Source organism: Ranitomeya variabilis, chromosome 1, assembly GCF_051348905.1.
Source record: "Ranitomeya variabilis isolate aRanVar5 chromosome 1, aRanVar5.hap1, whole genome shotgun sequence".
NCBI classification, from domain to species: domain Eukaryota; kingdom Metazoa; phylum Chordata; class Amphibia; order Anura; family Dendrobatidae; genus Ranitomeya; species Ranitomeya variabilis.
Window position 1 is genome coordinate 24,434,590 of NC_135232.1, and position 23,419 is coordinate 24,458,008.

The 23,419-nt window shown below is 49.4% G+C and overlaps 1 protein-coding gene across 2 annotated transcripts in view; it reads left to right on the forward strand.

Annotated features, from left to right (window-relative positions):
- The first annotated feature begins 233 nt into the window (after positions 1-233).
- The window catches only part of LOC143803406 (SET domain-containing protein 9-like), a 33,211-nt gene continuing 10,025 nt past the window's right edge, over positions 234-23,419 (forward strand). The window contains exon 1 of one of the 2 annotated variants that reach the window (XM_077281403.1): positions 234-539. In XM_077281403.1, the coding sequence (XP_077137518.1) occupies positions 341-539 (199 nt within the window). In that variant the 5' untranslated portion in view covers positions 234-340. Of the gene's footprint in view, positions 578-23,419 lie in introns of both variants that reach the window. The other variant, XM_077281404.1, reaches the window with a different exon arrangement.

Sequence of the window (23,419 nt, forward strand, 5' to 3'; positions counted from 1 at the left end):
CCGTGCAGTGTCGGTGAGCGCTGCGGCACATTGGCCTTTTTCTTTGCATTTTTCCTCTATAGAAATGAATACAGGTGAAGACTATAAAGCCGCGAGAATAAAGCACAATCCTCTCTACGACTCCAGAATAAAGTCCTGACCCGCAGAAAGCGACGAGGCGGAATAAGCCATTGCTCGTGTCCTCGAGGGGTTAATACCTCGGCTCCTCACTTCTGCTCTTCTTCCTCCTCCAGGACGCTGCGCTGTGTGTCCGCCGGCCGCGCTGACAAGGTCGTGGCGGATGACGACGTCTGCTCCTCGCTCGTCACTTTCTTTCGGGTCCTGTTCACATGGGATATAAATGCACAGACGGATCTGCTGTCGCTGCTGCCCCCGACCACCCGCGCCATGTACCCTGCACCCGATACCAGCGGTCAGCAGCACAGACATCATCACACGCTGCACCCTGCGGACGCCATCTACGAGTGTCTGGGGTTCTACATCGATCGGCAGCCGAGCACCATGGAGGCCGCAGGAACCGGAGTGTTCGTCTCCAAAGGGTTTGTGCCTAAAGGAGCCGTAGTGTCAATGTATCCGGGTAATGTCCTAAATGTCCGCACCCAGAACATCCTGTGTACACGAGCACCCCCTCCGAAATCACAAAATATACCGCCCAGAACAGCAAATCTAAGTACATTACTGATCCTGAGTTACATACTGTATTATACTCCAGAGCTGCACTCACTATTCTGCTGGTGCAGTCACTGTGTACATACATTACATTACTGATCCTGAGTTACATCCTGTATTATGCTCCAGAGCTGCACTCACTATTCTGCTGGTGCAGTCACTGTGTACATACATTACATTACTGATCCTGAGTTACCTCCTGTATTATACCCCAGAGCTGCACTCACTATTCTGCTGGTGCAGTCACTGTGTACATACATTACATTACTGATCCTGAGTTACATCCTGTATTATACTCTAGAGCTGCACTCACTATTCTGCTGGTGCAGTCACTGTGTACATACATTACATTACTGATCCCGAGTTACATCCTGTATTATACTCCAGAGCTGCACTCACTATTCTGCTGGTGCAGTCACTGTGTACATACATTACATTACTGATCCTGAGTTACATCCTGTATTATACCCCAGAGCTGCACTCACTATTCTGCTGGTGCAGTCACTGTGTACATACATTACATTACTGATCCTGAGTTACATTCTGTATTATACTCCAGAGCTGCACTCACTATTCTGCTGGTGCAGTCACTGTGTACATACATTACATTACTGATCCTGAGTTACATCCTGTATTATACCCCAGAGCTGCACTCACTATTCTGCTGGTGCAGTCACTGTGTACATACATTACATTACTGATCCTGAGTTACATCCTGTATTATACTCCAGAGCTGCACTCACTATTCTGCTGGTGCAGTCACTGTGTACATACATTACATTACCGATCCTGAGTTACATCCTGTATTATACCCCAGAGCTGCACTCACTATTCTGCTGGTGCAGTCACTGTGTACATACATTACATTACTGATCCTGAGTTACATCCTGTATTATACTCCAGAGCTGCACTCACTATTCTGCTGGTGCAGTCACTGTGTACATACATTACATTACTGATCCTGAGTTACCTCCTGTATTATACCCCAGAGCTGCACTCACTATTCTGCTGGTGCAGTCACTGTGTACATACATTACATTACTGATCCTGAGTTACATCCTGCATTATACTCCAGAGCTGCACTCACTATTCTGCTGTGCAGTCACTGTGTACATACATTACATTACTGATCCTGAGTTACATCCTGTATTATACCCCAGAGCTGCGCTCACTATTCTGCTGGTGCAGTCACTGTGTACATACATTACATTACTGATTCTGAGTTACATCCTGTATTATACCCCAGAGCTGCACTCACTATTCTGCTGGTGCAGTCACTGTGTACATACATTACATTACTGATTCTGAGTTACATCCTGTATTATACCCCAGAGCTGCACTCACTATTCTGCTGGTGCAGTCACTGTGTACATACATTACATTACTGATCCTGAGTTACATCCTGTATTATACCCCAGAGCTGCACTCAATATTCTGCTGGTGCAGTTACTGTGTACATACATTACATTACTGATCCTGAGATTCATCCTGTACTATACTCCAGAGCTGCACTCACTATTCTGCTGGTGCAGTCACTGTGTACATACATTACATTACTGATCCTGAGTTACATCCTGTATTAGACTCCAGAGCTGCACTCACTATTCTGCTGGTGCAGTCACTGTGTACATACATTACGTTACTGATCCTGAGTTACATCCTGTATTATACCCCAGAGCTGCACTCACTATTCTGCTGGTGCAGTCACTGTGTACATACATTACAGTACTGATCCTGAGTTACATCTTGTATTATACTCCAGAGCTGCGCTCAGTATTTTGCTGGTGCAGTCACTGTATACATACATTACATTACTGATCCTGAGTTACATCCTGTATTATACCCCAGAGCTGCACTCACTATTCTGCTGGTGCAGTCACTGTGTACATACATTACATTACTGATCCTGAGTTACATCCTGTATTACACTCCAGAGCTGCACTCACTATTCTGCTGCAGTCACTGTGTACATACATTACTGATCCTGAGTTACATCCTGTATTATACTCCAGAGCTGCACTCACTATTCTGCTGGTGCAGTCACTGTGTACATACATTACATTACTGATCCTGAGTTACCTCCTGTATTATACTCCAGAGCTGCACTCACTATTCTGCTGGTGCAGTCACTGCGTACATACATTATATTACTGATCCTGAGTTACATCCTGTGTTATACCCCAGAGCTGCACTCACTATTCTGCTGGTGCAGTCACTGTGTACATACATTACATTACTGATCCTGAGTTACATCCTGTATTATACCCCAGAGCTGCACTCACTATTCTGCTGGTGTAGTCACTGTGTACATACATTACATTACTGATCCTGAGTTACATCCTGTATTATACCCCAGAGCTGCACTCACTATTCTGCTGGTGCAGTCACTGTGTACATACATTACATTACTGATCCTGAGTTACATCCTGTATTATACCCCAGAGCTGCACTCACTATTCTGCTGGTGCAGTCACTGTGTACATACATTACATTACTGATTCTGAGTTACATCCTGTATTATACCCCAGAGCTGCACTCACTATTCTGCTGGTGCAGTCACTGTGTACATACATTACATTACTGATTCTGAGTTACATCCTGTATTATACCCCAGAGCTGCGCTCACTATTCTGCTGGTGCAGTCACTGTGTACATACATTACATTACTGATCCTGAGTTACATCCTGTATTATACCCCAGAGCTGCACTCACTATTCTGCTGGTGTAGTCACTGTGTACATACATTACATTACTGATCCTGAGTTACATCCTGTATTATACCCCAGAGCTGCACTCACTATTCTGCTGGTGTAGTCACTGTGTACATACATTACATTACTGATCCTGAGTTACATCCTGTATTATACCCCAGAGCTGCACTCACTATTCTGCTGGTGCAGTCACTGTGTACATACATTACATTACTGATCCTGAGTTACATCCTGTATTATACCCCAGAGCTGCACTCACTATTCTGCTGGTGCAGTCACTGTGTACATACATTACATTACTGATTCTGAGTTACATCCTGTATTATACCCCAGAGCTGCACTCACTATTCTGTTGGTGCAGTCACTGTGTACATACATTACATTACTGATTCTGAGTTACATCCTGTATTATACCCCAGAGCTGCGCTCACTATTCTGCTGGTGCAGTCACTGTGTACATACATTACATTACTGATCCTGAGTTACATCCTGTATTATACCCCAGAGCTGCGCTCACTATTCTGCTGGTGCAGTCACTGTGTACATACATTACATTACTGATCCTGAGTTACCTCCTGTATCTCTTTTTTATTATAAAAGTACAAAACAAAACTTACAGGCAAAGCTTACAGACAAACTCAATAACAAAACAAATTATTCACAGTCCCCAAAAGTCCAATGTCCAGCATATTTATACAAACAAAATGTTCCTCCATTTCATTAATACCCCCAGCAAGGGAAGAGACCTCAACCTATATCCTTTTTCCTCTCCCCTTGTACCTTTTTCCCTCATACACACATACCCATGCATTCACCCCGAGAAAAATAAACAAAAGTCGGCCAACTGCCCTAAAGAAAGCAAATAGGCCACCTGGCCAAAACTTAATCATATATTATTATTATTTTTTTTTTTTTTTTTTTTTTTACCTCCTAAACTAAACCACCACCATTCCCCCAAAGGTCCCACGAAAGTTTGTGGCCTATCACACAAGGTCCCACGAGAGTTTGTGGCCTTCACTATACAACAAGGTCCACAGAAGTTTATGGCCCTTTTTTCCTCTTCTTGGCATCCCGCCGGACGTCCATTCTCCAAAACCCATCCCCCCACCCCACCTAAACTAAATCCCCCCTACACGCATCATAGTACACATGTAACATATATACAACCTTATAATAACATATAATCAATAATAACATAATAACCAATACACACCTTAACCATGACCAAAGAACAGGCCCAAGTTCAATGCTTGCAAGCCCTATACCCGGGTTACCAATTACAAAACAAAAATCTATAAGTGAGGGTTACAGCCCACCACCAGGAACTGGAGACCATAGAGGCTCTCACCCTAATCTACCGCACATCACCCTGACCCTCCCTAACAACACAAAAGAGAAAATCCTGTCCCTATAGCCCTACCAATCTCTCCCTACCTGCCCCTACCTGTCCCTCACTGACCCTCACTACCAACCTAATACTAACTACCTGTCCCTAAAGACTGTCCCTATCTGTCCCTCCCTGTCCCTACACATCTATCTGACCCTACAAAATAAAGATAAAAAAGACTAACTCAACCCTATCACAGGCACACAGAACCTAACTCTCCCTAGGGCACATTAAAGGAGAAACCCTTCCAAAGAAGAGAGGCCCTCCCTGCACCCAGCCTCTCAAACTCCAGCAAGCGCACTTTTGCCAGGTCACCCAGGATGTTCCTAATCACCTCTTCCCTGGGGAGGACTTTCCGCTGAGTAGACACTAGACACCGTGCATTCCACGTGTGGAACCTAGTTACTAAACTAACTAAGAAAACAGTGCCCCGATCTCGGCCACCAAGGGACCTGAATGCCCCATAGGCCCACTCCGCATAGGAAAGGCCTGCCAGCCTAGGCCAGCCAATGGAAGCACCCACCCTGCTGTAGACCTCTGTATTAAAGGGACACCGAAGCAGGAAATGCTCCATGCTTTCAAGCATACCGCCACACTCTTCGCGGGGACAATCCCGGTCATCAGAGCATCTGCACTTCAGGTTGTCCCTCACATACAGCTTCCCATGGAAGCAGCGCCAAGCCAAGTCCCAAAACTTCAAGGGGATCCGCTTAGAGTTCAATAACCCGAGCCCTACCTCCAGATCCCAGCTTGGGCAATCCCTGAGCGCCAGGGGCTTCTGAAAGTGGGTCAACAGGACCCTATTGTCAAGTAACCTTCTCGACATGGTCCTGATCTCCCACACTCCCAGACCCCACCGACGGATCACCTTCAGAACCGGGGTAGCATAAGCCGGAAGATGCCCATGAGGTGTTCGAAGGTCCTTTACCTGCCCTCCTGTCTCCCATTCCTGGAAGAAAGGCCGAAACCACCCCCTACAGGAGAATACCCACAGAGGAGCCCTCTCTGACCAGAGGTTGGCGATGTTTGCCTTAAGAAAGGTGTTTACTAGAAACACCACTGGGTTGACCATACCCAACCCTCCTAGTCTCCTCGTGCGGTACGTGACCTCCCTCTTGATTAGGTTCAGCCTATTTCCCCATAACAATTGGAAAAACAGGCTGTAGACCCGTGTCCAAAGAGGCTCTGGCAAGATGCAGACGCTGCCCAAATATATTAGCAAAGGAAGCAAATAGCCCTTGGCAAGACTAACCCTTTCCCTTAGGGTCAAAGACCAACCCTTCCACTGATCCACCTTCTGGGCGGCAATCTTAAGTCTGCCCTCCCAGTTTTGCTGGGGATAGTCCCCCGGGCCGAAACTGATGCCTAATATTTTTGCTGTGGCCTGAGGCCCTGGAAGGGTGTCCGGGAGATCAAAACTTGGATCTCCCCCTCCCAGCCAGAGACTCTCACACTTGTCCCGGTTGATCATGGAACCGGATGCCACCGAGTAGCGTTCAACCTCAGACATCACCCAATCTGCCTCCTCTCTCGAGGATACAAAAAGGGAAACATCATCAGCGTACGCCACTACCCTCAAGGCGGCCTCTGGCTCCGCCTGGTCCATCCTGACTCCCACCAACGGTCCACGCTCCACCCTCCTTAAAAGGGGGTCGATCGCAAACACGTATAACAGCGGGCTCAGAGGACAGCCCTGGCGGACACCAGACCTCACCTCAAAAGGGTGTCCGACCCAACCGTTCACGAGCGGAAAAGTCTCTGCCCCATTGTATAAAACTCTCAACCAATCAACAAACCTCCCAGGCAGACCATACCTCAGAAGGACGGACCAGAGGTACTCATGGTTAACCCGGTCAAAGGCCTTCGCCTGGTCTAAGGACAGCAAGTACCCCTTCCAGTGACCTGCCCTGCCCTGCTCCACTGCCTCCCGGACACCGAGCACAGCACTAAATGTACTGCGGCCTGGAACAGAGCAGTGCTGGGCCCCCGAAAGGAGCCGGGGCGCAAACTGCACCAGCCGATTAAAAAGCACCTTTGCCAGAACCTTTCGGTCCGTATTGAGAAGCGCTATGGGACGCCAATTCTCAATACGGGACGAGTCTTTACCCTTTGACAGGATAATCAGGGCTGACTTCCTCATTGAACTGGGTAGAATGCCCGAGGAGAGGCACTCATTAAAAACCTCAGTCAAGAGGGGGACCAAAGAGTCCCTAAAAGTCTTGTAGAACTCGGATGTTAAGCCATCCGGACCGGGCGACTTTTTGGGCCGGAGCCCATCAATCGCCCGTCTCACTTCCTCTTCCCTGATTGCTTCTGCCAAAACATGAAGAGAGGGGTCATCCCCTGGCTCAGGGATGGTTTCAGTCAGGAAAGCCGACATCTCATCCCGATCAGGATCCCTCCTCCCCAAGAGGTGCAAGTAGAAGGATCTGACCACCTCCAGGATCCCTGATTTGGATCTGTTCAGGGACCCCGTACTGTCAATCAGTCCTCTCACCATCTTACAATTCACTGACAACCTGCAGTTTCTGTAAGGGTCGGGCGAGCGGTACCTCCCGAAATCCCTCTCAAAAACCAAGGATGTGTGCCTATCATACTGGCACCCCTTGAGCAAGGTCTTCACCCTGGAGATTTCCTCTCGGTCCCCTCCAGTCGAGACGAGCTGCTCGAGTTTCCTCCCCAGCTCCCGATACAGGCGGTACCTGTTCAGGCCTCTGAGGCTCGAGAGCTGACGGAAGAACCCTGCGATCCTTCTTTTGAAGATCTCCCACCACTCAGACTTACTGCTACAAAGACCCAAGAGAGGTACCTGGCTCTGAAGAAATTCCTCAAAGGACTGTCTTACTTCCGCCTCTTCCAGAAGGGACGAATTCAGCTTCCATAGGCCTCTCCCCATCCGGGGGGTCTCTGTAACATTCAAAGTAAAGAAAATGAAACAGTGATCGGAGAACTCCACCTCAACAGCGGACACTGCAGAAGAGACGGCTTCCTCCTTTAAAAAAAACCTATCTATCCTAGACCTACTGCTTCCCCTAAAAAAGGTGAAACCCTCGTGACCTGGGGTGTGCCGGATGTGGACATCCACCAGGCGAGCTTCGCTTACTATGCTATTCAAGGCTACGCTATCATAAGCCAGCCGGTCTCCGGGGCCTCCCCTATCACGGAGTCTGGTTACAGTATTAAAATCCCCACCGAAGACCACCTGCCGGCTCGTAAAAAGATAGGGCTTGATCCTCAGGAAGAGACATTTACGGTCCCACTTGGATTGTGGGCCATAGATATTGATGAGCCGAAGCTCCTGTCCCCTCATGAAGACGTCAAGGACCAAACATCTCCCCATTTCTACCTCGATCACCCGTCTGCATTCCACCTCCACGGTCTTAAAAAGGACCGCTACCCCGCTATACGGCTCGGCCGCAAGAGACCAGTATGAGGGCCCACTCCTCCATTCCCTCTTTGCTTTGTAGATGGACCCCAGGTCCGTTAGTCTGGTCTCCTGCAAAAATAAAATATCAGCCTCAACCCGGGTGAAAAAATCAAAGGCCGTAAATCTAGCCGTATCTGACTTTATGCTGGCGACATTAATCGACGCCAGAGTCAACGGGGTAGGTTCCGCCATCATGGGTGATTGAGTTAGATGGCCTGTTTTTTAACCGTACCCCCTGTTTTCCTCTCCCCTTCTGAGGAGGAGCCCGACTCACCCCTCCTCTTTAAAGATACCGAGGTGTCCATATCCTCCTTTATAGCACTGGATTTCCCAGAAATAGATTCCTTGCCCCTGGACCCCGAGGTAGTCCCCCCTCCAGAGGAGTGTGAATCCCCCGGAGGACAGACCTCACCACTCCCCGAAGGAACCCCAGATGTTGCGACCGGCCCCTCACCCCCGACCTCCGACACAGCAGAGTCATCGAGGGCTTGGAACCGATTGGAGAGGGGGATCAGAGGGGAGTCAGCGAGCCCTTCCGTAGGCACCCCAGTGGCCAGGGGGGGGGGCTTAGATTTTTTAGCCTTGTTCTTCCTCTTCTTCCGACTCTTACTGGTACGATTGTCACCCGTTTTTTTAGGCTGCTCCACCACCTCTTCATCCAGACTTTCATACTGGGAAGAGTTATCAGAAGCAGCCAACTCCTCCCTCTCCATCCTCCGGATCTCCTCGCTCACCGCCTTCTCCCCCAGGGCCTCAGAGGCTTCGGCTGCCGTCTCCAGGGTGGGGGCAGTCATCACCCCAGTTGCCTGAGGCTTATCCTGCCCCCTGCCCTTACGGCTCCTCACCTGTTGCCACTGGTGGGCAGATGTACCAGCCTCGCCTTTCCTCACCGACCCCTCAGCTCCCCTCATGCCTCCACCCTCAGCCACAGCAGAAGTTGCACCACCGGGGACCCCCCCTTGGCTCCCCCCTGCCGGGCCAGAGATGGTGCTGGAAAAGGAACGGGGGCAGCGGCTATACGGGTGACCAAGGTCACCACACAGGTGACACCTAATGTCACCACAGGCCGCGGCAAGATGGCCTACCCCGCCACACAAGGCACATTTCTGTACCTTGCAGCCTGCGCTGAAGTGGCGGGGATCACCGCACCTGTGGCAGACCTTCGGTTGCCCCTGGTAGAAGATCTGGATTCTGTCCCTCCCCAGAAATGCTGAGGAAGGGATGTGGGTGACCGTACCTCCTGAAACCTTCAACTTTACCATGAAGGTCCAGCCCCCTGACCAAATGCCAAACTCGTCCCTATTTTTTTTAGGGACCTCGGTGACTTCCCCATAACGGGAAAGCCACGTCATTATGTCGACCCCAGAGAGTGACTCGTTACTTGTCAGAACGGTCACCCTCTTTACACTATTTTGGCGAGACACCGCCTGCACGGCAAAGTCTCGCCAGCCGGGCTCCCCCTTTGCCAGTTCGAAATTCGACCAGAAAAGCTCCAAGCCCTCTGGCCGAACAAAACTGACATCGAAGAAGGAGGTGCCAAACGGATGAATCAGGGCAAAGATGTCCGTCGCCCTGAAGTCCATCTTCAGAAGGAGCTCCACAACCCTCGCCCTTGGCGGGCACGCTTCACTGCCCCTCCACCGAAGACGGACCACATTCCGCCTGGCCACCCCCTGCCCGGCTGTCGGGAGGGACCAAACCGTTTCCCCTTCCCTTTTATCTTGGAAGGCAGTCTGGCCGTGTCTATCCAGCCAAAAGGCCAAGTCCACCACTCTTCCCTCTACTTCAATCGTCCGTTCTCCCTTTTTGAGGGCCTCCAGGAAGCGGCGCCGCAAAACGCTATCCCTGAGGTCCAGAGGCGAGGAAACCCCCTGACTAGACCCTGAGGCTCCAGCCACCACCCCCGAATAACTCCGAGAACCTGTGGCTGGGGGGGCAGATGGACCGGCCCCCTCCCCCCTTCTCCCACTACCATCAGACACCGTACTCACACTTGCCACCTTAGACGCACTGCCACTCGCATCCTCAACCATAGACACTTCCATACCCGCACCCTCCTCATCCACTCCATCAGTCACCCCACTCTCACTCACATACACACTGGGGTCAGTTTTATTTTGCCTCACCTTTTGGGTATTTCCAGGTTCACGGCTACCGCCACCTACTGGTGGCATCCTCCCTGCTGGGGGGTTTGGCACACACAGCGCTGCTGTCCCTTTAAGAGTCCTGCTGCCATGGGACTTAAGCAGCACAGCCTGACTTTCCACCATAGCAGGCGCAGAGTCTCCTCCCTCACTGGCAGGTAGGAGGCCAGGTGCAGACCCACCTCCAGCTCCATCCTGCCTTGTCACCGGAGCCCCCACCACAGGTAAGCCCCCAGACTCAGGGGACCCCACCAGGCAGGCGCCCTTGCTGCTATCTGCTGCAGTCCCTGCTCCATTGCTGACAGTAGCTAAGACCATTTTTTTTCCCTTTCTTTGGGAAGCCACGCCCCCAGCCTTCAGCCGCACAGCAGAGCTTTCCAAAGCTGCTCCTACATGGGCAGCGGGTGCCGAGGAGGCCACGCCCCCTGAGACCGGCCGCAGCGGGACCCCCAGAGCCGACCCAGAGCTGGATCCACCCCCAGGAATCCCCCCAGCGGTACCAGTCCCCTGAGGCACAGCACCCCCCACCACCACACCCTGGGCCACAAACAGCCTGGCCACAGCAACTCCAGCGGCTGGCCCCAGGCTAGGCCACTCCCCCTCATCATCCACCAGCGGCGGTGCCCCCAATGCAGGAGACCCCGACTTCACCGCAGACCCCGCCAGGGGAGGCCCCACCATTTTCTTTTTATGAGCCTGTAATGCCGAAGCCGCAGGCCCCTCCCCCTTTACTTTACTAGGTGCCTGGGACCCCAGAAGCGATCCAGATTTAGCGGATCCGTAAGTGGGGGACCCGGACACCCCAGCGCTCACCGCCGGAGATGCGGTCCCGGCTGCCACTCTCTTGCCCACCTCTGGGCCACCTTCCACACCATGCTCCATATAAGACACATCACTACCCCCTCCGTTACCACAAACAGAGGCAGCGCCCTGCGTGTCATGGCCTGTAATCTCCCCGCTCCCCCGCTGCGGACCCACAACAGAGTCCGAGCCGGGGTGGGTAGCGGGTGCCGCACAGCGGGATCGGGGGGCCCCAGAGAGGGGGACATACACATATTTCTCCACAGTAGATGTTTTCTTCTTCTTACTTTTTTTTGCCTTTCTCTTCATCCCCCTCCTGGTTGCCTCGTCCTCACAGATCTCATCCCCGAACCTCAACTGGTTAAAACGGACCGGGGACTCGATCTGCCGGATCTGCTGCATGACGAGGCAGCCCCCCTCGCTGCTACTACCACCATCCTCATCCTCCCCCTCGCTCCCGCTGTCCCCTGAAGGGCCAGAATCTGACGGGAGAGCCACCTGCTCGGGGGCTATCCCGCTATGCGACGCCTGGAGATCTCTTACCAGGCCACCAGGCGGTGGGTAGGGCGCGACCTCCTCCTCGCATTCCTCATCATCCTCCTCCACCACCTGGCTGGAGCTCCGTGACCCCTCCGGAGCCCCACCGGTCATGGCTCTGAACCGGTCGTCGTTCTCCAGCTTTTCACGGAAGGGCCCGCTGCCATCCAGGATCTCACACCTCCGGCTTTCCAGGTCTTGTATGGATTGTTTTATCTTCTTGACCGCAGCGGATAGCTCGGCCTTCCTATTGCCGGAGGCCCTGTCAGACCTGTCCTTAGCTACCCTCAACTCCCCCCAGAGGGATTTTAGCTTCCTTGAGGCGTCCTCATACTCGCAGAGGTGCGCATGGATGCGTGAACCATAGCCCACGGCGGATTCTCTAGCCGCCTTAGTACCCCAACCAAGGGGCACCGCTGCAGCACCCCTGCTCGTACTCGGCCTACCTCCGGGGGAAGGAGCCGCCGCGGCCTCAGGGGTCCTACGGGTCTTCATGCTGGATCCCTTGCCTGATCCTTGGCCAGATCTTGTGGCCCTAGCCGGAGTTGGAGTCCTCCCACCCCCCGCCGGCTTGGACCGGGAGGCGGGAGCCGGGGGCCCAGCCCCGGAGGCCAGTCCCAAAATGAGCCTTCTTTCCTGGGAAGGGGGCAGACAAAAAAGTCCTGGATGAAAAAGTTTACCTCCCTTCCCAGGAGCTCTCTCTATGCAGCACACAGAGCACACGGCAAGCAGGCTCCACCTCTTCCTGCTGTGCAGTCACTGTGTACATACATTACATTACTGATCCTGAGTTACATCCTGTATTATACTCCAGAGCTGCACTCACTATTCTGCTGGTGCAGTCACTGTGTACATGCATTACTGATTCTGAGTTACAGCCTGTATTATACTCCAGAGCTGCACTCACTATTCTGCTGGTGCAGTCACTGTGTACATACATTACATTACTGATCCTGAGTTACCTCCTGTATTATACTCCAGAGCTGCACTCACTATTCTGCTGGTGCAGTCATTGTGTACATACATTACATTACTGATCAAGAGTTACATCCTGTATTATACCCCAGAACTGCACTCACTATTCTGCTTGTGCAGTTACTGTGTACATACATTACATTACTGATCCTGAGATTCATCCTGTATTATACTCCAGAGCTGCACTCACTATTCTGCTGGTGCAGTCACTGTGTACATACATTACTGATCCTGAGTTACATCCTGTATTATACCCCAGAGCTGCACTCACTATTCTGCTGGTGTAGTCACTGTGTACATACATTACATTACTGATCCTGAGATTCATCCTGTACTATACTCCAGAGCTGCACTCACTATTCTGCTGGTGCAGTCACTGTGTACATACATTACGTTACTGATCCTGAGTTACATCCTGTATTATACCCCAGAGCTGCACTCACTATTCTGCTGGTGCAGTCACTGTGTACATACATTACAGTACTGATCCTGAGTTACATCTTGTATTATACTCCAGAGCTGCGCTCAGTATTTTGCTGGTGCAGTCACTGTATACATACATTACATTACTGATCCTGAGTTACATCCTGTATTATACCCCAGAGCTGCACTCACTATTCTGCTGGTGCAGTCACTGTGTACATACATTACATTACTGATCCTGAGTTACATCCTGTATTACACTCCAGAGCTGCACTCACTATTCTGCTGCAGTCACTGTGTACATACATTACTGATCCTGAGTTACATCCTGTATTATACTCCAGAGCTGCACTCACTATTCTGCTGGTGCAGTCACTGTGTACATACATTACATTACTGATCCTGAGTTACCTCCTGTATTATACTCCAGAGCTGCACTCACTATTCTGCTGGTGCAGTCACTGCGTACATACATTATATTACTGATCCTGAGTTACATCCTGTGTTATACCCCAGAGCTGCACTCACTATTCTGCTGGTGCAGTCACTGTGTACATACATTACATTACTCATCCTGAGTTACATCCTGTATTATACCCCAGAGCTGCACTCACTATTCTGCTGGTGTAGTCACTGTGTACATACATTACATTACTGATCCTGAGTTACATCCTGCATTATACTCCAGAGCTGCACTCACTATTCTGCTGTGCAGTCACTGTGTACATACATTACATTACTGATCCTGAGTTACATCCTGTATTATACCCCAGAGCTGCGCTCACTATTCTGCTGGTGCAGTCACTGTGTACATACATTACATTACTGATTCTGAGTTACATCCTGTATTATACCCCAGAGCTGCACTCACTATTCTGCTGGTGCAGTCACTGTGTACATACATTACATTACTGATCCTGAGTTACATCCTGTATTATACCCCAGAGCTGCACTCACTATTCTGCTGGTGCAGTCACTGTGTACATACATTACATTACTGATTCTGAGTTACATCCTGTATTATACCCCAGAGCTGCGCTCACTATTCTGCTGGTGCAGTCACTGTGTACATACATTACATTACTGATCCTGAGTTACCTCCTGTATTATACCCCAGAGCTGCACTCACTATTCTGCTGGTGCAGTCACTGTGTACATACATTACATTACTGATCCTGAGTTACATCCTGTATTATACTCCAGAGCTGCACTCACTATTCTGCTGGTGCAGTCACTGTGTACATGCATTACTGATTCTGAGTTACAGCCTGTATTATACTCCAGAGCTGCACTCACTATTCTGCTGGTGCAGTCACTGTGTACATACATTACATTACTGATCCTGAGTTACCTCCTGTATTATACTCCAGAGCTGCACTCACTATTCTGCTGGTGCAGTCATTGTGTACATACATTACATTACTGATCAAGAGTTACATCCTGTATTATACCCCAGAACTGCACTCACTATTCTGCTTGTGCAGTTACTGTGTACATACATTACATTACTGATCCTGAGATTCATCCTGTATTATACTCCAGAGCTGCACTCACTATTCTGCTGGTGCAGTCACTGTGTACATACATTACATTACTGATCCTGAGTTACATCCTGTATTATACCCCAGAGCTGCACTCACTATTCTGCTGGTGCAGTCACTGTGTACATACATTACATTACTGATCCTGAGTTACATCTTGTATTATACTCCAGAGCTGCGCTCAGTATTCTGCTGGTGCAGTCACTGTATACATACATTACATTACTGATCCTGAGTTACATCCTGTATTATACCCCAGAGCTGCACTCACTATTCTGCTGGTGCAGTCACTGTGTACATACATTACATTACTGATCCTGAGTTACATCCTGTATTACACTCCAGAGCTGCACTCACTATTCTGCTGCAGTCACTGTGTACATACATTACTGATCCTGAGTTACATCCTGTATTATACTCCAGAGCTGCACTCACTATTCTGCTGGTGCTGTCACTGTGTACATACATTACATTACTGATCCTGAGTTACCTCTTGTATTATACTCCAGAGCTGCACTCACTATTCTGCTGGTGCAGTTACTGTGTACATACATTACATTACTGATCCTGAGTTACATCCTGAATTATACTCCAGAGCTGCACTCACTATTCTGCTGGTGCAGTCACTGCGTACATACATTATATTACTGATCCTGAGTTACATCCTGTGTTATACCCCAGAGCTGCACTCACTATTCTGCTGGTGCAGTCACTGTGTACATACATTACATTACTGATCCTGAGTTACATCCTGTATTATACCCCAGAGCTGCACTCACTATTCTGCTGGTGCAGTCACTGTGTATATACATTACATTACTGATCCTGAGTTACATCCTGTATTATACCCCAGAGCTGCACTCACTATTCTACTGGTGCAGTCACTGTGTACATACATTACATTACTGATCCTGAGATTCATCCTGTAATATACTCCAGAGCTGCACTCACTATTCTGCTGGTGCAGTCACTGTGTACATACATTACATTACTGATCCTGAGTTACATCCTGTATTATACCCCAGAGCTGCACTCACTATTCTGCTGGTGCAGTTACTGCGTACATACATTACATTACTGATCCTGAGATTCATCCTGTATTATACTCCAGAGTTGCACTCAATATTCTGCTGGTGCAGTCACTGTGTACATACATTACATTACTGATCCCGAGTTACATCCTGTATTATACCCCAGAGCTGCACTCACTATTCTGCTGGTACAGTTACTGTGTACATACATTACATTACTGATCCTGAGATTCATCCTGTATTATACTCCAGAGCTGCACTCACTATTCTGCTGGTGCAGTCACTGTGTACATACATTACATTACTGATCCTGAGTTACATCCTGTATTATACTCCAGAGCTGCACTCACTATTCTGCTGGTGCAGTTACTGTGTACATACATTACATTACTGATCCTGAGATTCATCCTGTATTACTCCAGAGCTGCACTCACTATTCTGCTGGTGCAGTCACTGTGTACATACATTACATTACTGATCCTGAGTTACATCCTGTAATTATACCCCAGAGCTGCACTCACTATTCTGCTGGTGCAGTTACTGTGTACATACATTACATTACTGATCCTGAGATTCATCCTGTATTATACTCCAGAGCTGCACTCACTATTCTGCTGGTGCAGTCACTGTGTACATACATTACATTACTGATCCTGAGTAACATCCTGTATTATACTCCAGAGCTGCACTCACTATTCTGCTGGTGCAGTCACTGTGTACATACATTACATTACTGATCCTGAGTTACATCCTGTATTATACTCCAGAGCTGCACTCACTATTCTGCTGGTGCAGTCACTGTGTACATACATTACATTACTGATCCTGAGTTACATCCTGTATTATACCCCAGAGCTGCACTCACTATTCTGCTGGTGCAGTCACTGTGTACATACATTACATTACTGATCCTGAGTTACATCTTGTATTATACTCCAGAGCTGCGCTCAGTATTCGGCTGGTGCAGTCACCGTATACATACATTACATTACTGATCCTGTATTATACTGTTATGGACCTGGTGGTTTGGAGCACCCGAAATGACCTGATGGTTAAAATGAAAAAAAACTGGGACAAGCTCTGAGGACGTGGTAACTCTACTGACCGCAATCCCTAATCCTAGCACACACACTAGAAATAGCCGTGGAGCGTACCTAACTCTCCCTAGACGCCTCTTCACAGCCTAAGAGCTAACTACCCCTAAAGATAGAAATAGTAGCCTACCTTGCCTCAGAGAAATTCCCCAAAGTAAAGGTAGCCCCCACAAATATTGACTGTGAGTTAAGAGGAAGTAACAAACACAGGAATGAAACAGATTTTAGCAAAGGAGGCCGAATCTTCTCTAGACAGACAGAGGATAGGAAAGGGAACTATGCGGTCAGTATTAAAAACTACAAAAACCACGCAGAGTGTGCAAAAAGACCTCCACACTGACTCACGGTGTGGAGGTGCAGCTCTGCACCCCCAGAGCTTCCAGCTAGCAAGGAAATATCATAATAGCAAGCTGGACAAAAACATAGCATGTACTAAGAAATATATTCAAAAAAACAATGAACAGCAAATGGACTAGCAAGGACTTAGCTTCTGCTGGAGTAGACAGGTCATCTGAGAAATCCAGGAGAGATCTGAACCAGTACTGAGACATTGACAGCTGGCATGAATTAACGACCTGGGCAGAGTTAAATAGGGAAGCCAGCAGCAACAATAAACGAGGCAGCTGAGAAAGCCACCCTCAAAGATCAGCAGTTCCACTTAAAGCCACCAGAGGGTGTCCAAGAACAGAACTCACCAAAGTACCATTCACGACCACAGGAGGGAGTCCGAGAACGGAATTCACAACATTATACTCCAGAGCTGCACTCACTATTCTGCTGGTGCAGTAATTGTGTACATACATTACATTACTGATCAAGAGTTACATCCTGTATTATACCCCAGAGCTGCACTCACTATTCTGCTTGTGCAGTTACTGTGTACATACATTACATTTCTGATCCTGAGATTCATCCTGTATTATACTCCAGAGCTGCACTCAGTATTCTGCTGGTGCAGTCACTGTGTACATACATTACATTACTGATCCTGAGATTCATCCTGTATTATACTCCAGAGCTGCACTCACTATTCTGCTGGTGCAGTCACTGTGTACATACATTACATTACTGATCCTGAGTCACATCCTGTATTATACTCCAGAGCTGCACTCACCATTCTGCTGGTGCAGTCACTGTGTACATACATTACATTACTGATCCCGAGTTACATCCTGTATTATACCCCAGAGCTGCTCTCACTATTCTGCTGGTGCAGTCACTGTGTACATACATTACATTACTGATCCTGAGTTACATCTTGTATTATACTCCAGAGCTGCGCTCAGTATTCTGCTGGTGCAGTCACTGTATACATACATTACATTACTGATCCTGAGTTACATCCTGTATTATACTCCAGAGCTGCACTCACTATTCTGCTGGTGCAGTCATTGTGTACATACATTACATTACTGATCAAGAGTTACATCCTGTAGATCTTTTATTATAAAAATGAAAAACATAACAATAATAGCAGAAAACATAACAAAAATATTAGCCAGAAAATAATCAGTATACTGAACACTGGTCCAGCCGCTCATTCTCTCCTCTCACACATATTATACAGTATATACAGAACAATAACTTCAGGTCCGGTCACCAAACAAAATAATAATAACAAATAAAATAAACAATGGAAAACAAAGACTATATACATTTTTTTTTTTTTTTTAGTTTTAAATAAAATAACTACAAATTAAACAAATATATACAATACTAAGCTATCCTCCATTCCCAACCCCCCGCACTGACCTGAGAGCTGGTCCTGCGTCTCATGCCTCAGTCCATGTCCAACGTCCATAGGCCAGATCAGGCAGTGCCAGTTTTTCCCCCAAACAACCCAGTGACCCATAGTCCCACAAGATAATCCCACCTCCCCCCTTTTCCCACCACCCAACCAAATACCTACACCCAATTCTATATCCCTATATACAATATATACACTATATACAGCAGCACACACCACAATAATTACAAAACACGAAGCCCAAGTTCGGCGCCTGCAGCCCTACATCACTGTATAATGATCAAACAAAACAAAAATGTACAGTGTCAGCAGCAGCCCACCACCAGGAAAGGAGATGACCAGACTAGGGCACACTAAAAGAAAAGCCCCTCCAGAGGAGCGCGGCCCTCCGTGCGCCCAGTCTCCCATACTCCAGAGAGCGCACCTGCACCAGGTCACCGAGTATGGTCCTAAACACATTGTCCACTGGGAGGATTTTTCGTTGCGTCGATACTAAGCACCGTGCGTTCCACGTGTGATACCTAACCACTGCGCTAACTAGAAATAAGGTGCAGCGGTCCCGACCACCCAGGTCTCCGAAAGCTCCATAGGCCCATTCTGCATAGGAGAGACCGGCCAGCCGAGACCAGCCAATGAAGGCGCCCACCCTGTTGTACACCTCTGTGTTGAAGGGACAATGAAGCAGGAAGTGGTCCATGCTTTCCAGCAAGGTACCACAATGCTCCCGAGGACAATTCCTGTACTCAGAGCTCCTACACTTCAGATTGTCCCTCACACACAGTTTCCCATGGAAGCAGCGCCAAGCCAAGTCCCAAAACTTCGAGGGGATCCGGATAGAATTCAAAAGATGTAAACCCACCCCAAGATCCCGACTTGGGCAGTCCCTGAGCGCCAGAGGCCTCTGGAAATGGGTCAACAGAACCCTACTGTCAAGTAGTTTCCTTGGCAGAGTCCTGATCTCCCACATTCCCAGACCCCACCGACGAATTACCTTCAGGACCAAGGTAGCGTAAGCCGGAAGATGTCCATGCGGTGTGCGAAGATCCTTCACTTGCCCTCCTGTCTCCCATTCCTGGAATAAAGGCTGAAACCATCCCCTACAGGAGAATACCCACGGAGGAGCCCTCTCTTTCCAGAGGTTTGCGATATTGATCTTAATGAAGGTATCCACAAGGAATACCACAGGGTTGACCATACCCAACCCTCCTAGTCTCCTCGTACGGTAAGTAACCTCCCTCTTGACCAGGTTCAGTCTATTCCCCCATAACAGTTGGAAGAACAAACTGTAGACCCGAGTCCAGAGAGATTCCGGCAAGATGCACACACTGCCCAGATAAATCAGTAAAGGGAGCAGGTAAGTTTTGCTCAGGATCTCCTCCTCCCAGCCAGAGACTCTCACACTTATCCCGGTTGATCTTGGACCCGGATGCCTCCGAGTAGCGATCTACCTCTGACATCAGCCACCCTGCCTCCTCGTGAGAGGAAGCAAACACAGTGACATCATCGGCATACGCCACCACCCTCAGAGTGGCTTCCGGTGCTGCCTGATCCATCCCGATCCCGGCCAACGGTCCACGCTCCACCCTCCTAAGAAGAGGGTCAATCGCAAACACGTACAGCAGCGGGCTCAAGGGACAACCCTGGCGAACACCGGACCCAACCTCAAAAGAGCTACCAATCCAACCATTCACAAGCGGGAAACTCTCTGCCCCACTGTACAAGGTCTTAAGCCAATCAACAAACCCCCCCGGCAGGCCATATCTCAGAAGGACGGACCAGAGGTACTCGTGATTAACCCGATCAAACGCTTTTGCCTGGTCCAGTGACAGCATGTACCCCTTCCAGTGACCAGCCCTACCCTGCTCCACTGCCTCTCGGACACAGAGCACAGCACTAAATGTTCTGCGGCCTGGAACAGAGCAATGCTGGGCCCCCGAAAGGAGTCGGGGTGCAAATTTCACCAGCCGATTAAACAGCACCTTTGCCAGAACCTTCCTGTCTGCATTGAGAAGCGCTATGGGACGCCAATTCTCAATGCAAGACGGGTCCTTACCCTTTGACAAGATGATCAGAGCAGACCTCCTCATTGACTTCGGCAGAGTGCCCGAGGAAAGACAGTCATTGAATACCTCAGTCAAGAGGGGAACCAAAACGTCCTTAAAGGTCTTATAGAATTCAGATGTTAAGCCATCTGGACCAGGCGATTTTTTGGGAGCAAGCCCTTCAATCGCCAACTGAACTTCCTCTTCCCTGATCATTTCTGTCAAAACGTCAAGAGAGGGGTCTACCCCTGGTTCGGGGACAGCTTCTGCCAGGAAAGCCGACATCTCATCCAAATCAAGATCCCTCTTCCCCAAGAGGTGCGAGTAGAAGGATCTGACAACCTCCAGGATCCCTGATCTGGATCGCCTCAGGGACCCCGTAGTGTCGACCAGTCCTGTAACCACTTTACTATTCACTGACATCTTGCAGTTTCTGTAAGGGTCGGGCGAGCGGTACTTCCCGTAATCCCTCTCAAAAACCAAAGATGCGTGTCTATCGTACTGACACCTCATAAGCAAAGATTTCACTCTGGAGATCTCCTCGCGGCTACCTCCAGTTGAGACAAGATGCTCGAGTTTCCTCCTCAGACCCTGATACAGGCGGTACCCGCTCAGACTCCTGAGGCTCGAGAGCTGGCGGAAGAATCTCGCCACCCTTTCCTTGAACATCTCCCACCACTCTGACCTACTACTACAAAGATCCAGTAAGGGTACCTGGCTCTGAAGAAAATCCTCAAAGGACTGTCTTATCTCCGCTTCTTCCAAGAGAGACGAATTGAGCCTCCAAAAGCCTCTTCCCATCCGGAGGGTCTCTGTAACATTCAGAGAAAACAAAATTAAACAGTGGTCGGAGAACTCCACCTCAACAACAGACACTGCTGAAGAGACAGCTTCCTCCTTTAAATAAAACCTATCTATTCTGGACCTACAGTTACCTCTATGATAGGTGAACCCCTCGTGGCCTGGGGTGTGCCGAATGTGGACATCCACCAGGCGAGCCTCACTAGCTATACTATTAAGGGCGACGCTATCATAAGTCAGCTTGTCTCTGGAACCTCCTCTATCTCGGGGCCTCGTGACAGCATTGAAGTCCCCTCCAAAGACAACCTGCCGACTTGTAAAAAGGTAGGGCTTGATCCTCATAAAGAGACACTTCCGGTCCCACTTAGATTGGGGACCATAGATGTTAATGAGCCGGAGCTCTTGTCCATTCATGAGGACATCTAAGATCAGGCACCTCCCCATTTCTAACTCAATAACCCGTCGGCATTCCACCGGTGCGGTAAAAAGGACCGCCACTCCGCTATACGGCTCGGCCGCAAGAGACCAATAGGAGGGCCCGAGTCTCCACTCCCTCTTAGCTTTAAACACATCTGCCATGTTTGGCAGCCTGGTCTCTTGCAAAAAGAAAATGTCAGCTTCAACCCGGCTGAGAAAATCAAAGGCCGCAAATCTAGCTGTATTTGACTTTATGCTGGCGACATTAATGGACGCCAGCGTCAACGGAGTGGGTTCCGCCATCATTGGTGATTGAGTTAGATGGCTTTCTTTTTCCCACTCCCCTTATCCTCTGCCTCAGAGGAGGAATCCTTCCCCCTCTTTAATGACATGGAGGTATCCATTTCCACGCATTTTTTATTTTTTTCGTCCTCGTCTCCGGACTCTGGGCCAGTCCCTCCCTCCAAGGATCTTACGTTCCCAGAAGGAGGAGACTCGGCGCCCCCTGTGAGCCCCGCCGAAGCCAGAACCTCACCCTCAGCTTCCTCCTCAGAGGAAGAGATGTTTTCAAGGGCTTGGAACCGGTTAGAAAGACCAACCAGAGGGGAGTCGGTTTTTCCTTCCTTAGGTACCTTGGTCAGAGTGAGAGAAGATTTTTTATCTCCCTTCTTTCTCTTCTTTTTGGTGCCGAGCTTACGCTTGTCCTCTAGCCACTGCCTATTATCCTCATCCATACTTTCATAATGGGAGGACTCTGAGACAGTGGCACTCTCCTCCCTGTGGATCCTCCTGACCTCCTCATCCAACTCATCATCCCTTGGGGCCTCAGCAGCAAGACTGGCATCCAGGACAGGGGCCGCCCCAGTAGCCCGAGGCTCGCCCAGCTCCCTATCCTGTCTGCGCTTGTCTAGACGCCTTAGCTGGGCAGGCGTCTTTTTATTGCTTTTCTTCCTTGGCCCCTCAGCTCCCTCACCCTTGCTAGTCCCTTCCACAGCAGAATCAGCCTCACGGCTTTCTCCCACCGGGGTCACGACTGCGTTAGCGAAGGAGCGAGGACAACGGCTGAATGGGTGACCTAACTCACCACACAGGTGGCACCTAATCTCCACACAAGATGCAGCAAGATGGCCGACATCCCCACACAATGCACACTTCTGCACAGTGCAGTTTGCGCTGAAGTGTGTGGGGTCGCCGCACTTGTGACAGAGCTTCGGTTGCCCCTGGTAGAAGACCAGGATACGATCCCTACCCAGGAAGGCAGATGATGGTATGTGGGCAACCGTACCACCTGAACGCTTAAGTTTTACCATAAACGTCCAGGCCCCTGACCAGATACCAAACTCGTCACGGTTTTTCTTTGGCATCTCCACTACCTCTCCATACCGGCCAAGCCACGTCATGATGTCATAACAAGAAAGCGACTCGTTACATGTCATCACGGTCACTTTCTTGACTTGATTTTGGCGAGACACCGCCTGAACGGCAAAGTCTCGCCAGCTGGGCTCATTTTTTGCCAACTCATAGTTCGACCAGAAAAGTTCAAGCCCCTCCGGCCGAACAAAGCTGACATCAAACTCAGGTGTGGAATAGGGATGTATCAAGGCGTAGATGTCAATCGCCTTGAAGCCCATCCTCAGCAGGAGCTCCACAACCTTCGACCTTGGAGGACACG